General features: G+C 35.6%; 1 protein-coding gene across 6 annotated transcripts in view; it reads left to right on the forward strand.

Moving 5' to 3' along the window:
* CNTLN (centlein) overlaps positions 1 to 16,123 on the forward strand; it is a 366,460-nt gene that overhangs the window by 77,991 nt on the left and 272,346 nt on the right. For all 6 annotated transcript variants that reach the window (XM_082467994.1, XM_082467993.1, XM_082467992.1 and 3 more), the window contains exon 3: positions 6,133 to 6,217. In XM_082467994.1, coding sequence (XP_082324120.1) covers positions 6,133 to 6,217 — 85 coding nt within the window. The remainder of the gene's footprint in view (positions 1 to 6,132; positions 6,218 to 16,123) is intronic.

The following is a 16,123-nucleotide window of genomic DNA, read 5'->3' on the forward strand; positions in this document are numbered from 1 at the left end:
AGATTAATTGACCATATAAGCGTGGGTTTATTTTTGGGCTCTATTCTGTTCCATTGGTCTGTGTGTCTGTTTTTGTGCCAGTACCATACTGTTTTGATTACTGTAGCTTTGTATTATGGTTTGAAATCAGAGAGTGTGATACCTTCAGCTTTGTTCTTCTTTCTCTAGATTGCTGTGGCTATTCAGGGTTGTTTTGTGTTTCCATACAAATTGTAGAATTATTTGTTCTAGTTCTGTGAAAAGTGACATTGGTATTTTGATAGGTATTACATTGAATTGTAGATTGCCTTGGGTAGTATGGTCATTTTAACAACATTGATTCTTCCAATCTAAGAACATGGTATATCTTTTCATCTATTTGGGTTACCTTAAATTTCTTTCATCAGTGTCTTATAGTTTTCTTAGTATGAGTCTTCTACCTCTTTGGTTAGATTTATTCCTAGGTATTTTATTCTTTTTGATACAATTGTAAATGGGATTTTTCTTAATTTCCCTTTCTGATAGTTACTTGTTAGTGTATAGAAATACAACTGATTTCTGTATGTTGATTTTGTATCCCGTAACTTTATTGAATTCATTTATTAGTTCTAACAGTTTTTTTTTTGTAGCTTCTTTAGGATTTTCTATAGTATCATGTCATCTGCAAACAGTGGCAGTTTTACTTTTTCCTTTCCAATTTGGATTTGTTTTATTTATTTATTTTTCTAGTCTGATTGCTGTGGCTAGAACTTCTAATACTATTTTGAATAAAGTGCTGAGAGTAGGCATCCTTGTCTTGTTCCTGATCTCAGAGGAAATGCTTTCAACTCTTTACCTTTGAGTATTATGTTGGCTGTGGGTTTGTCATATATGGCCTTTACTATGTTGAGGTAAGTTCCCTCTATTTCCACATTCTGGAGAGTTTTTATTGTAAATAGGTGTTGAATTTTGTCAAAAGCTTTTTCTGCATCTACTGAGATGATCATATGATTTTTATTCTTCAGTTTGTTAAGGTGGTGTATCACATTGATTTGTGGGTATTGAACCATCCTTGCATCCCTGGGATAAATCCCACTTGATCATGGTGTATGATCCTTTTAATGTATTGTTGAATTTGGTTTGCTAATATTTTGTTGAGGATTTTCAACAAAAAATCCTGTAATTTTCTTTTTTTGTCTTTGTCTGGTTTTGGTATCAGGGTGATCCTGGTCTTGTGGAATGAGTTTGGAAGCATTCCTCCCTCTGCAGTTTTTTGGAATAGTTTGAGAAGCCTATGTGTTAACTCTGCTTTAAATATTTGGTAGAATCCACCTGTAAAGCTGCCTGGGCGTGGACTTTTGTTTGTGGGGAGTTTTTTGATTACTGATTGAATTCCATTACTGTTAATTGGTCTGTTTATGTTTTCTCTTTCTTCCTGATTCAGTCTTAGGAGTTTGTATATTTCTGGGAATTTGTCTACTTCATTTAGGTTGTCCATTTTATTGGCATATAATTGTCCACAGTAACCTTTATGATCCTTTGTATTTTTATGGTGCTGGTCTTAACTTCTCCTTTCCCATTTCTGATTTTATTTATTTGGGCCATTTCTCTTTTTTTCTTTTTTTTTTTTTTTAATAAATTTTATTTATTTATGTATATATGTATGTATGTATGTATGTATGTATGTATGTATTGGCTGCGTTGGGTCTTCCTTGCTGTGCGTGGGCTCTCTCCAGTTGTGGCGAGCGGGGGCCACTCCCCGTCGCAGTGCGCAGGCCTCCCACTGCGGCGGCCTCCCCTGTTGCGGAGCACGTGCTCCAGGCGCGCAGGCTTCAGCAGTCGTGGCTCGTGGGCTCTAGAGCGCAGGCTCAGTAGTTGCTCCGCGGCATGTGGGATCCTCCCAGACCAGGGCTCGAACCCGTGTCTCCTGCATTGGCAGGCGGATTCCCAACCACTGCGCCATCAGGGAAGCCCTCTCTTTTTTTCTTAATGAGTCAGTTTTGGATAGAATGTTCTGTATATATTGATTAATTACATCTGGTCTAACGTGTCATTTAAGGCCAGTGTTTCTTTATTGATTTCTGTCTGTATGATCTGTCCATTGATATTAGTGCTGTGTTAAAATCCCCTACTGTTATTGTATTACTGTCAATTTCTCCCTTTATGTTTCTTAATATTTTCTTTATGTATTTAGGTGCTCTTATGCTTAGTGTATGTATATTTACAATTATTATATCTTCTTGTTGGGTTGATCCCTTGATCATTATGTAATGTCCTTCCTTGTCTCTTGTTACAGTCTTTAAAGTCTATTTTGTCTAAGTATTGCTACACCAGCTTTGTTTTTGTTTTCATTTGAATGGAATTCCTTTCTCCATCCCCTCACTTTTAGTCTGTGTGTATCTACATCTGAAGTGAGTCTTGTAGGCAGCATAGATATAGAACTTATTTTGTGTCCATTCAACCACTCTTTGTCTTTTGATTGGAGCATTTAGTCCATTTACATTTAAAGTAATTATTTAATAGCTATGTATTTATTACCATTTTGTTAATTGTTTGGAGATTGTTTTTGTAGCTTTTTTTTGTTCATTCTCTTCTTGTTCTTTTGTTTGCTCTCTTCCCTTATGATTTGATGACTATCTTTAATGTTATGTTTGGGTTCCTTTCTCTTTTTTGTTTGTGTATTTGATATAGGTTTTTGATTTGTGTTTACCATGAGGTTCATATATAACAACCCATATATATGTGATTAATTTAAGTTGATGATCTCTTTAAGTTCAATACAGTCTAACAACCCTACATTTTTACTCCACCCATCCCCACATTTAATGTTTTTGATGTCATGTTTTACTTCTTTTTGTAGTTTGTATCCTTTACATATTATAATAATTACTTAGTATGGATATGGATGATTTTACTATTTATGTCTTTTAACCTTCCTACTAGCTTTATCAGTGACTGATGTACTACCTTTACTGTATGTTTATCTTTACCAGTGAGATTTTTCTTTCATAATTTTCATATTTCTAGTTGTGGCCTTTTTTTCTGCTTATGGAAGTTCCTTTAACTTTTCTTGAAAAGCCATTTTAGTGGTGCTGAACTCTTTCAGCTTTTGCTTGTCTGTAAAACTCTATCTTTCCTTCAAATCAGAATGATAGCCTTGCCAGGTAGAGTATTCTTGGTTGTAGACTTTTTCCTTTCATCACTTCGAATATATCGTGTAACTCCCTTCTGGCCTGCAGAGTTTCTGCTGAAAAGTCAGCTGATAGCCTTATGTTAGTTCCCGTGTACTTAACAGGTTGCTTTTCTCTTGCTGCTTGTAAGAGTCTTTTATTTTAATTTTTGCCATTTTAATTATGATGTGTCTTGGTGTGAACCTCTTTGGGTTCATCTTTTTGGGGAGTCTCTATGATTCCTGGCCTTGGATGTCTGTTTCATTCCCCAGGTTAAGGAATTTTTCTGGTATTATTTCTTCAAATAAGTTCCCTGCTACTTTATCTCTCTCTTCTCCTCTGCCACCCCTATATGCAAACGTCAGTATGCTTGATGTTGTTCTAAAGGTCTCTTAAACTATTTTCCTTTTTAAAAATTCTTTTTTTCTTTTCTGCTTGGGAGAATTCTACTGCTCTGTCTTCCAGGTGCTGATCCTTTACTCTGTATCATCTAATCTACTGTTGATTCCTTCTACTGTATCTTTTATTTCAGTTATTGTATTTTTCAGCTCTTGTTTGGTTTTTCTTTATATTTTTAAACTCCTTTTGGAATTTCCACTGTGTTCATCTAGTTTTCTCCCCAGTTCATTGAACCTCTTTTTGATCATTACTGAATTCTTTTTCAGGTAGATTGTTTATCTCTACTTTGTTTAGTTCTTTCTTTTACTGAGGTTTTGTGTTATTTATTTGTTTGGAACATATTTCTCTGTCTCCTCATTTTGCCTTATTCTCTATGTTTATTTCTGTATGTTAAGTCAGTCAGTTACATTTCCCAATTTGGAGAAGTAGCCTTATGTAGGAGACACTCCATGGGGTCCAGTAGCACACTCCCCTCTCATCACCAGAGCTATGTGCTCTAGGGTTTCTCCTTATGTTGGCAGCATGTATCCTTCTGTTGTGGTGGGGCCAACTACTGTGGATATGTTGTTAGGCAGAGCTGGCCCCTGGCCCAACTGGCTGTGAGGCTGTGCCTCATGCAGTGGCTGTAGGCCTGCTGGAGAAAAAGGTAGGTTTTCTGTGTCATTGGCTGTATGCCCAGGGGAGCCTGGGGCTGGGTCCTTGCATAGCTGTCTGTGCAGCCTGGGGTGATTTACAGCTGGTGCTAGCCCACAGGTGGGTGCCAAGTCCCCTGGTGCTAGTAGGGTAGGGGGAGGATTCCAAAATGGTACTTGCCAGTGCTGGTGTTATTGCAGTAGAACAAGTCCCCAGAAATGGCTGCCACCAGCATCTCTGTCCCCCAGGGGGTCCCAGTTGCCTCTTGCTTCTCCAGGAGGCTCTCCAAGACCAGCAAGTGGATCTGATCCAGACTCTTTTCATACCGCTGCCTCTGCACTGGAACTTGGACTGTGTGAGATTTTGTGCATGCTTTTTAAAGGCGGAATCTCTGTTTCCTATAGCTTCCAGCTCTCCTGAACATGAACCCCACTGGTTTTCAAAGCCAGATGTTCTGTGGTCTTATCTTCTTGGTGTAGGCTATCCGGGCTGGAGAACTTGACATGGCACTCAGATCCCTTGCTCTTTGGAGAAGACCTCTAAAATTGTGATTATCCTCCCAATTGGGGGCCACCAATCCTGGAGTGTGGATCCTGACTATATTGTGTCTCTACCCTCCCTAACCATCTTATTGTGGTTTCTTCGTGTCTTTATTTGTGGAGTATCTTTTCTGCTAGTCTTCAGTTTACTCTCATAAATAGTTGCTTCATAAGTAGTTGTAATTTTCATGTTGTCCAGGGAGGGAGGTGAGTTCAGGGTCTTCCTACTCTGCCACCTTGGTCACCAGCAGTGGAATGCTTTTATGATTGGTGTCTCTTAATTCTAATATCCCCTGTGCCTTCTAAACTCCTTTGCTTCATCTCTTTCTTAAGTAAGGGTTCTTTCTTTCTTCTTACCTGTATACTTTGTGATTCATGAGTGATTTAGATACAGATTTCTATTTATTTTACCTATTTTTAAAGTTTAAAAAAAATATAACTGAGCACCCAATACAGTTCTCCCCGATTTATTTATTTATTTATTGGCCACACCCCACGGCAGGTGGGATGTTAGTTACCCGACCAGGGATTGAACCTGTGCGCACTGCATTGGAAGTGCGGAGTCTTAACCACTGGACTGCCAGGGAAGTCCCCCCCATTTATTTAATGTTGGTTATTAGTAAGTTTTCTCTCTTTTGAGGCTTTTACTTAAAAAATGATAACTATTTTATTTATTTATTTATTTATTTATTAATTATTATTTTATAATTTTATTTATTTATTTATTTATTGCTGCATTGGGTCTTCCTTGCTGCGTGCAGGCTTCTTCTAGTTGTGACGAGTGGGGGCCACTCTTGGTTGGGGTGCGCTGACTTCTCAATGCGGTGGCCTCTCGTCGCGGAGCATGGGCTCTTGGCATGTGGGCTTCGGTAGCTGTGGCACGTGGGCTCAGCAGCTGTGGCTCGAGGGCTCCAGAGCGCAGGCTCAGCAGCCGTGGCGCACGGGCCCAGTTGCTCCGCGGCACGTGGGAGCCTCCTGGGCCAGGGCTCAAACCCGTGTCCCCTGCATTGGCAGGCAGACTCTCAACCACTGTGCCACGAGGGAAGTCCCCGATAACTATTTTATTCTTAACATAATTGCATATATAAAGCGTTTACATTAACAAGAGCATATTAACATATTCAGTAATTATTTTAAATTTATGATATAGTGGCTGTTGTAATCAAGATTAAATGTGTTCTAATATGTTTTGTAATGCATCTAAATATAGAAACTAAACTTTTTTTTAGTATGAACTTGTCTTAGTTGTCAGCAGTTGTAAGTTGTTGTCGCTTGCCATATGGTTTCTGATTAATTCTGAAAGGGCTGTCAACTTCTGATAATTTAATTTTCTATATTTTAATGTGAAACTCATTATCAGGATGTGAAAATTTAAAGAATTGGCTACCAGTTATGACTAATAAACTTTCAATATATATATTTTTTGTTTCTAGAGAAAAACAGAAATCTGAAGCAAAAGACAGAAAAGTTTTAGAAATTCTGCAAGTCAAGGATGCTAAAATACAAGAATTGGAACAGGTTGGTGTTACAACAGAAAATACTAAATTTATAATATTTGTTCCAGGTAGTAGGTCTTTACAAATATTTAAAAATTTTTTTGCAATAATGTTCATAAAGAATATCAGGGTCATTGTGTCAAACTATTACTATAGTCAAATTACTGTAGTACTTTAGTCAGTTATTCTTTGTTTTCTGAATTAATAGACTATGTTATTTATACAATAAAACTCTTAAGATGATATTGTAATTTTATAGTAGTAACTATCAATCAATCACTTTTTGTTGAAATCTGCTTTTTTTTTTTAACAATTATCATTCACTTCTGAAACTTAGAAATTTTAAAACGGTTTAATTTGTAGAAAAGATTTAACAACTGGGATGATTCTATTTGATCTTTTGAAAACTTGCATTTGCAAATTATGCAATTCTATAATTGTAATTATGCAATTACATATAACTATATATTTTAAATTTTATTATACTCAGTATATTATCACTACAAAAATCCATGTGGTCATTGCTTCCAGGAATAATCTTCAAGGTATTAACATCTTAAAAATAAAGGTGAAAGAAATTTAAGAATGGCCTATATCGTGATATAATATTTAAATTCATTTTATACCCAGTAGCTCTTTATAGGCTAAATTATCTGTATTTTCTAGATTAAATGAAGGTTCTTTCTGGCACCTATGCTCTTCCGACTTCTTACTCTATTTTCCTTCCTAGCCAATTAAACAATCATGAGAACTTTCATCTAAAGTTGGTTATTGTTATTAAGTTGTTTTATTAAAGGACTAAAAATGGAAGTTAATGTAGATAAAAGATTAAATAAGTTTTTCATTCTCTACATCCATATAAACTTGTTCTAAAATTGAATATAGATTCCTATATGACATATAAATTTGAAATTTATACCTTTTCTAGCATTGTATTTTCCTTATGAAAATGTCATAATTGGTGCTATAATGATAAAAGTTTAAAAATAACTTTTTGGTTTATTTTGGGAAAAAGCAGTTGTATTTGCCACTCGAATATCAAACAATATCCAAATGAATTTTAAGATAAGATAGGTATTGCCATATGCCTTGTATATTAATTAGGCTAGTCTAAGCTGCCTAATAGATACAATGTTAAGACTTGGAAGTGGCAAACATAATTTGTACCAGCATTTCATTGAGAAAAACCAGTCATGGCCACTGCAAGATTCAGGGGATTTGGGAAAATGTAGATCCAGGCTGAGCAATCTCTTCCTCAGTCACACGTCTGTTCTGTGGGGGAGAATGGATTTTGGCACTCTTTTTGATATCCTTTGGCATTAAGTTTGCAATACTTTAGGGAATGCTCAGTTTACCAGGTCTAGATAATAATAGCGTAACATTTTAAAAAATGTTGACTTTCTTGAATGACAATATATTTTTCCTTTGTCTTTGCTAAATTCTTTTTCTGCTTCCTTTTCCTTGGGTATATATTATTTCATTATTTACTTTTTGAGTAGAATCGTTTAGCTCATAAAATATTAAATGCCCATGAGAGATGTTATTTGTTTTTTAGGCACCTAATTTGTTTTCTGGGGCCTTTAATTTCTTAGCCTAAACCATGTGTACTTTTGTGCAATAATGGTTGTCATTTTCTACAGGGTATATTTTCAGTTTAATTCAACAAATTGCTGTATTAAATGTAGACATTATCTTGTGATGGTGCTGTGGAAAATTCAGAGTGAAATTTCTTGCCTTTAATGATTTCTAAGTCTCTATGAGCAGTAGGGTGGGGATAAAAGTGAGGTGCAAGTAACCATATTTTGCTACATTAGATTAAGATTCTGTGAGGGTGGGGACCCTTGTATACCCAACATCTAATATTTACCATATTGCCTGATTTATAATAGATGCTCTTTGAATATTTTAAAATGTGTGACTTAAATTGAATAAAACCAATGTATTTTAAGTTCCATGAGAGAATCACAAGCAGAATGCTATAAAAATTCGAAGGAAGGAGAGATTTAATTCTGTGGAGAGGTCTTAAGGTATTAAAATGGTTTTAATCGGTAGAGATTATAGGAGGATTTGCCCATGGTGAACATCAGGCAAAATTCTTGAAGGTGGGAGTGTAGAGTATGTTTGGGTGATACTGAAATTTATAGTTTGTTTCATAGATAATATGTAGCCGTGTAGGCTGAGATAAGACGAATGTTATATCGGACCTGTATTAAGGAAAGGCCTTGATTGCTTGAATGAAGTAGTTGGACTTACAGGCCAAAGGAATCTATCTAAGCTTTTCATTCACTTAAATTAATTAATCTGTAATCTCTGAAAATAAAACTGATAATCCAGTATACAATTAGAAAAAGAAAAGCAGAAAGTAGAATGATCTGTAAGGAGATTATTTCATAGTATAAGAGTAATGACATGAACCTGAACTACTAGTTTTGCAAGAATTAAAGATATATAAATTAGAACCATAAGGAACTGACAGTAATTTGAAAGTGACTCTTAGGTTTTCAGCCTGGAGAATCCAGGAGAGCAGTGGCGTTGTTGTCAGAAAGAGGGTTAATATAAAGAGGTACAACTTACTGTGAGGATGACTTCTGAGCTTCTTTTAGACAATTTGTGTTTTAGTTATTGGTGGGAATTCCATTTAGAGATTTTTAAGCAAACCATTGAAAGCATGGATCCAATCCTTGGGAAGGAGTTTTCTCCTTGATATATAGATATTTAATGTTATAGTTAGAGGGAAGACTTTAAACAGAATTCTAAGAACTAGATATTTGCTGATATTATTAATGGGTGAGAGGAAGAACAAGTTTCAGTTAAAGAGATGAAGACTGTTCAGAGAAGTAGAAAGAGAGAAGTATAATATATGTCGTGAATTGAGAGAGGAGAGTTTCAAGAAGCAAAAGGTGGTTAATGTAAAATGTTACAAAATTCATGGGGTTTGTGAAAAAATATTAAATTCAGCAATCACGAAGTTTTTAGTGATTTTAGAAAGCAACACAAGTGGAATGGTATATGACATTCTAAGAGATCACTGAATCCTTAGAAAGTAATGGAAACAAATGAGGAAGTTTAACAGTGCAGAGAAAGAAATTTTTGCATTTAAAAAATGTTAGGCAAAATATTTGAAAGTAGTGGAGAAGGAATTAAAATACACAATACAAAAGACTTAATTGAGTTAACAGAATTCTAGTTGAAGGTGGAGACCATGAGATCAAGAAGATAACAAGATTTAATACATTTATTCTAATTTTTTCATCTTTTTAGTCATTCAGATTATATCTTAATTTTCTTCTTAAACTATTATCTTTCCTCCAGCATTCTTTCAGTTAAATTTGTTATATATTTGTTCATCCTTTAACATTGCATATTTAGATGAATCTCTTGTATATACTACTTGGTTGAACTTTGTGTCTTGACTCAATATATACGTCTTTACCTTTTTAGAGGTAAGTTTATTCCATCTGCGTAAGATCTGATATACTTATTTGATCTTTGTTCTCTGATTGACCTTATGCTTTCTGCTTTAGTATTTTCTTTGTCTTTTTAAAATTTGCCACATATCTGTCTTCTCTTCATTTGTGTGTGTGTGTATGTGTGTGTATATGTGCATGCACTCTTATGTTGATAATTTGTAAGGTTTAGGGTCTGTATCAGTTCGTCTAGTGATTAAATTTATTATTTTATATATAATATTTAACACTATACTTTTTTAAAAAATTATTTATTTATTTATTTATTTATTTATGGCTGTGTTGGATCTTCGTTTCTATGCAAGGGCTTTCTCTAATTGCGGCAAGCGGGGGCCACTCTTCATCGCGGTGCGCGGGCCTCTCACCATCGTGGCCTCTCTTGTTGCCGAGCACAGGCTCCAGACGCACAGGCTCAGCAATTGTGGCTCACGGGCCCAGTTGCTCTGCGGCATGTGGGATCTTCCCAGACCAGGGCTCGAACCCGTGTCCCCTGCATTGGCAGGCAGATTCTCAACCACTGCGCAACCAGGGAAGCCCAACACTATACTTTTTAAAATTGAAGTATAGTTGATTTACAATCTTATGTTAGCTTCAGGTATATAGCAAAGTGATTCAGTTATATATATGTGTGTATACATATGTGTATATATATTCTTTTTCTTTCCACTGTAGGTTATTACAAGATATTGAAAATAGTTCCCTGTTCTATACAGCAGATCTTTGTTGTTTATCTTCTTTATATATAGTGGTGTGTAGCTGTTAATCCCAAACTCCTAATTTATCCATCCCTCCCTTTTCCCTTTGGTAACAATGTTTGCTTTCTATGTCTGTGAGTCTGTTTCTGTGTTGTAAATAAGTTCATTTGTGTCATTCTTTTGGATTCTACATATAAGTGATATCATGTGATATTTGTCTTTGAACACTATACATCTTGATGCTAACATATTCTAAAAAGTATAGATAGTATCTCTCAACTGCATACTGTAAAAAAAACGAGAAAATTAGCATATTTTTACTTATTCATCCTTTCTCCTGCATTTTAAAGTGAACTTAAAGAGAGTAATTGGAGGACTTAATTTCCTGTTCTTAGCATTGTTGGTTGTATTTTTTTATACTGTCAAGATTTCCAGTGTTTATGTTTCATAACCATTTTCTCTATTATTTTCTATTATAAATTCTATAGGAGAATATCTTGAGGTTCATTAGTTTTTCTCCTGCTGTATAACAAATTAAAGCCTTAAAAGAATGTACACATTTATTAAATTGCTGTGGGTCAGGAGTCTGGGCATAGTTTAGGTGGGTCCTCTGCTCATTATCTCAATTGTAATTGAGGTTTCGATTGGGTTATGTTTTCATCTGGAGGCTTAATTTGGGTAGAATCTCCTTCTAAGCTTATTCAGGTCATTGGCAGAATCCAAGTCCTTGCAATTTTAAGACTGAAGTCCTAAACAGGAACAAAGTCTGTAATAGGACTCTCCAGAGAAACAGAACTAATTGTGTGTGTGTGTGTGTGTGTGTGTGTGTGTAGAGATAGATAGATAGATAGATAAAGATATGAGAGAGAGACAGAGACAGAGAGAGATTGAGAAGTTGATTTTAAGGCATTGTTTCATGTTTTGATAGTTGTGGCCTGGCAAATCTAAATTCTGCATAACAAACTGGAGACCCAGGGAAGAGTTGATATTGCAACTGAATCCAAAAGCATTCTGGAGGCAGAATTCCTTCCCCCTCAGAGGCTTAGTTCTTTTTTTTAAGTTCTTAAATTGGTTGTATGAGACCCATTCACATTATGGAGGCGTTATCTGCTTTACTCAAAGTCTACTGATTTAAATGTTAATCACATCTATAAAACACTTTCACAGCAACATCTAGACTGGTGTTTGATTAAAAACTGGTTATCATGGGTACAGTGGTTTAACCAAGTTGACACATAAAATTAACCAAATGGGTAAAATGTACTGAGAGAAATAGGCTGTTAGTGTGAGGATTTATGTTTATCTGCTAGGGGTTAGGCTGTGTTTACTGTTTGTTTAGCAAAGGCTAACATTTGCTTTGGTGTTCTTTTTATTTGGGTTTCTTGAGAGACTTCTTAAATATCATCTGAAACACAAAGTTCTTTCAGTTGTATTACCTTTTTATTATACAGAAGCCCTACTGATGAAACCTATTGTGAGGTGTCTGGGGAGGGGAAGTATTCCATAGTCTTATGTTTAGGTCTCAGTCTTTTAGTGAGATTGTGCCCCTAGGCTCTGACCTTCACAAGTGCTTCTCAGTTTTTTCTCCCTTAGGAAAGATTGGAAAGCTAGAGGGTTTTGGAGTTGGGTTTTTACATCCTGGGGGTTGGTTAGTCTCTGGTAAAATCCCAGCAGGCTCAGGTAAAATAATTTCTCTTGAGGAGAGGCCTTGTTAAGAAATATATACTTAGGGCATATTTTATTTTATTTTATTTTTAAATTAGTTTTTACTGGAGTATAGTTGCTTTACAATGTTGTGTTAATTTCTACTGTACAGCAAAATAAATCAGCTGTACTTATACATATATCCCCGCTTTTTTGGATTTCTTTCCCATTTAGGTTACCACAGTGCATTAAGTAGAGTTCCCTGTGCTATACAGTATGTTCTCATTAGTTATTTATTCTACGCATTATATCAATTGTGTATATATGTCAATCCAAATCTCCCACTTCCTCCCACCCCCACCCTTTCCCCCTTGGTATCCATACAGAGAAATGTCTCTGTTTCTCTTTCTACTTTGCAGATAAGATAATCTGTGACATTTTTCTAGATTCTACATGTATGTCTTAACGTACGATATTTGTTTTTCTCTTAATGACTTACTTTACTCTATATGACGCTCTCTAGGTCCAACCATCTCTCTGCAAATGACCCAGTTTTGTTCCTTTTTAAGGCTGAGTAATATTCCATTGTATATATATGTACCACATCTTCTTTATCCACTCCTCTGTTGATAGACATTTAGGTTGCTTCCATGTCCAGGCTTTTGTAAATAGTGCTGTAATGAACATTGGGGTGCATGTGTCTTTTTGAATTATGGTTTTCTCAGGGTATATGCCCAGTAGTGGGATTGCTGGGTCATATGGTAGCTCTAGTTTTACTTTTTTAAGGAACCTCCATACTGTTCTCCATAGTGGCTGTATCAGTTTACATTCCTACTAAGAGTGCATGAACGTTCCCTTTTCTCCACACCCTCTCCAGCATTTACTGTTTGTAGATTTTTTGATGATGGCCATTCTGACTGGTGTGAGGTGATACCTCGTAGTTTTGATATGCATTTCCCTAATAATTAGTGATGTTGAGCATCTTTTCATGTGTCTGTTGGCCATCTGCATGTCTTCTTTGGAGAAATGTCTATTTAGGTCTTCCACCCATTATTTTGATTGGGTTTTTTCTTTTTTTGATATTGAGCTCCATGAGCTGCATGTATAGTTTGGAGATTAATCCTTTGTCAGTTGCTTCCTTTGCAAATATTTTCTCCCATTTTGAGGGTTGTCTTTTCGTCTTGTTTATGGTTTCCTTTGCTGTGCAAAAACTTTTAAGTTTCATTAAGTCCCATTTGTTTATTTTTGTTTTTATTTCCATTACTCTAGGAGGTGGGTCAAAAAAGATCTTGCTGTGATTTATGTCACAGAGTGTTCTGCCTTTGTTTTCCTCTGAGAATTTTATAGTGTCCAGTCTTATATTTAGGTCTTTAATCCATTTTGAGTTTTTTTTGTTTGTTTGTTTGTAGAATGTTAGGAAGTGTTCTAATTTCATTCTTTTACATGTAGCTGTCCAGTTTTCTCAGCACCACTTATTGAAGAGACTTTCTCTTCTCCATTGTATATCCTTGCTTCCTTTGTCATAGATTAGTTGACCATAGGTGTGTGGGTTTATCTCTGGGCTTTCTATCCTGTTCCATTGATCTATATTTCTGTTTTTGTGTCAGTACCATGTTGTCTTGATTACTGTAGCTTTGTAGTATAGTCTGAAGTCAGGGAACCTGATTCCTCCAGCTCTGTTTTTCTTTCTCAAGATTGATTTGGCTCTTTCGGGTCTTTGTGTTTCCATAAAAATTGTAAATTTTTTTGTTCTTTTTCTGTGAAAAATGCCATTGGTAGTTTGATAGGGATTGCATTGAATCTGTAGATTGCTTTGGGTAGTATAGTCATTTCCACAATATTGATTCTTCCAATCCAAGAATATGATATATTTCTCCATCTGTTTGTGTCATCTTTGATTTCTTTCATCAGTATCTTATAGTTTTCTGAGTACAGGTCTTTTGCCTCCTTAGGTAGGTTTATTCCTAGGTATTTTATTCTTTTTGTTGCAATGGTAAATGGGATTGTTTCCTTAATTTCCCTTTCTGATCTTTTGTTGTTAGTGTATAGGAGTGCAAAAGATTTCTGTGTATTAATTTTGTATCCTGTGACTTTACTAAATTCACTGATTAGCTCTAGTAGTTTTCTGGTGGCATCTTTAGGATTTTCTGTGTATAGTATCATATCATCTATAAATGGTGACAGTTTTACTTCTTCTTTCCCAATTTGAATTTCTTTTATTTCTTTTTCTTCTCTGATTGCCGTGGCTGAGACTTCCAAAACTATGTTGAATAAATAGTGGTGAGAGTGGACACCCCTGTCTTGTTCCTGATCTTAGAGGAAATGTTTTCAGTTTTTCACCATTGAGAATAATGTTGGGTGTGGGTTTGTCGTATATGACCTTTATTACATTGAGGTAGGTTCCCTCTATGCCCACTTTCTGGAGAGTTTTTTATCATAAATGGGTGTTGAATTTTGTCAAAAGCCTTTTCTGCATCTATTGAGATGGTCATATGGTTTTTGTTCTTCATTTTGTTAATATGGTGAATCACATTGATTTGCGTATATTGAAGAATCCTTGCATCCTTGGGATAAACCCCACTTGATCATGGTGTATGATCCTTTTTATGTGTTGTTGGATTCATTTTGCTAGTATTTTGTTGAGGATTTTTGTGTCTGTGTTCATCAGCGATATTGGCCTATAGTTATCTTTTTTGTGATATCTTTGTCTGGTTTTGCTCTCAGGGTGATGGTGGCCTTGTAGAATGAGTTTGGGAGTGTTTTACCCTCTGCAATTTTCGGAAGAGTTTGGGAAGAATAGGTGTTAGCTCTTCCCTAAATGTTTGATAGAATTCGCCTGTGAAGCCTTCTGGTTCTGGAGTTCTGTTGGTTGGAAGATTTTTAATCACAGTTTCAATTTCATTACTTGTGATTTGTCTGTTTATGTTTTCTATTTCTTCCTGGCTCAGTCTTGGGAGATTGTACTTTTCTAAGTATTTGTCCATTTTTTCCATGTTGTCCATTCTATTGGCATATAGTTGCTTGTAGTAGTCTCTTATGATCCTTTGTATTTCTGTGGTGTCAGCTGTAACTTCTCCTTTTTCATTTCTAATTTTATTGATTTGAGTCCACTCCCTTTTTTTCATGTTGAATCTGGCTAAACGTGTATCAATTTTGTTCATTTTCTCAGAGAACCAGCTTTTAGTTTTATTGATCTTTGCTATTGTTTTCTTCCTTTCTATTTCATTTATTTCTGCTGTGGTCTTTATGATTTCTTTCCTTCTACTAACTTTGGGTTTTGTTTGTTCTTCTTTCTCTACTTGCTCTAGATGTAAGGTTAGGTTGTTTATTTGAGATTTTTCTTGTTTCTTGAGGTAAGATTGTATTGCTATAAACTTCCATCCTAGAACTGCTTTTGCTGCATCCCATAAGTGTTGGGTTGTTGTGTTTTTGTTGTCATTTGTTTCTTGTTATTTTTGATTTCCTCTTTGATTTCTTCAGTGATTTTTTGGTTATTTAGTTGCATATTGTTCAGCCTCCATGTGTTTATGGTTTTTACATTTTTTTCCCTGTAATTGATTTCTTATCTCATAGCGTTGTGGTTTGAAAAGATGCTTGATACGATTTCAATTTTCTTAAATTTACTGAGACTTGATTTATGACCCAGGATGTGAGCTCTCCTGGAGAATGTTTTGTGTGCACTTGAGAAGAAAGTGTATTCTGCTGCTTTTGGATGAGATGTACTATAAGTGTCAGTTAAGTCTATCTGGTCTAATGTGTCATTTAAGGCTTGTGTTTCCTTATTAATTTTCTGTCTCGCTGATCTATCCATTGGTGTAAGTGGAGTGTTAACGTCCCCCACTATTGTGTTACTGTCAAATTCCCCTTTTATGGCTGTTAGCATTTGTCTTGTGTATCGAGGTACTCCTAAGTTGGGTGCATAAATATTTACAATTCTTATATCTTCTTCTTGGATTGATCCCTTGATCACTATGTAGTGTCCTTCCTTTTCTGTTGTAATAGTCTTTATTTTAAAGTCTATCTTCGGGCTTCCCTGGTGGTCCAGTGGTAAAGAATCCACCTTCCAATGCAGGGGATGCGGGTTTAATCCCTGGTTGGGGAACTAAGATCCCACATGCCGTG

The sequence above is a fragment of the Balaenoptera physalus genome (assembly GCF_965194825.1).
Source record: "Balaenoptera physalus genome assembly, chromosome: 7".
NCBI classification, from domain to species: Eukaryota; Metazoa; Chordata; class Mammalia; order Artiodactyla; family Balaenopteridae; genus Balaenoptera; species Balaenoptera physalus.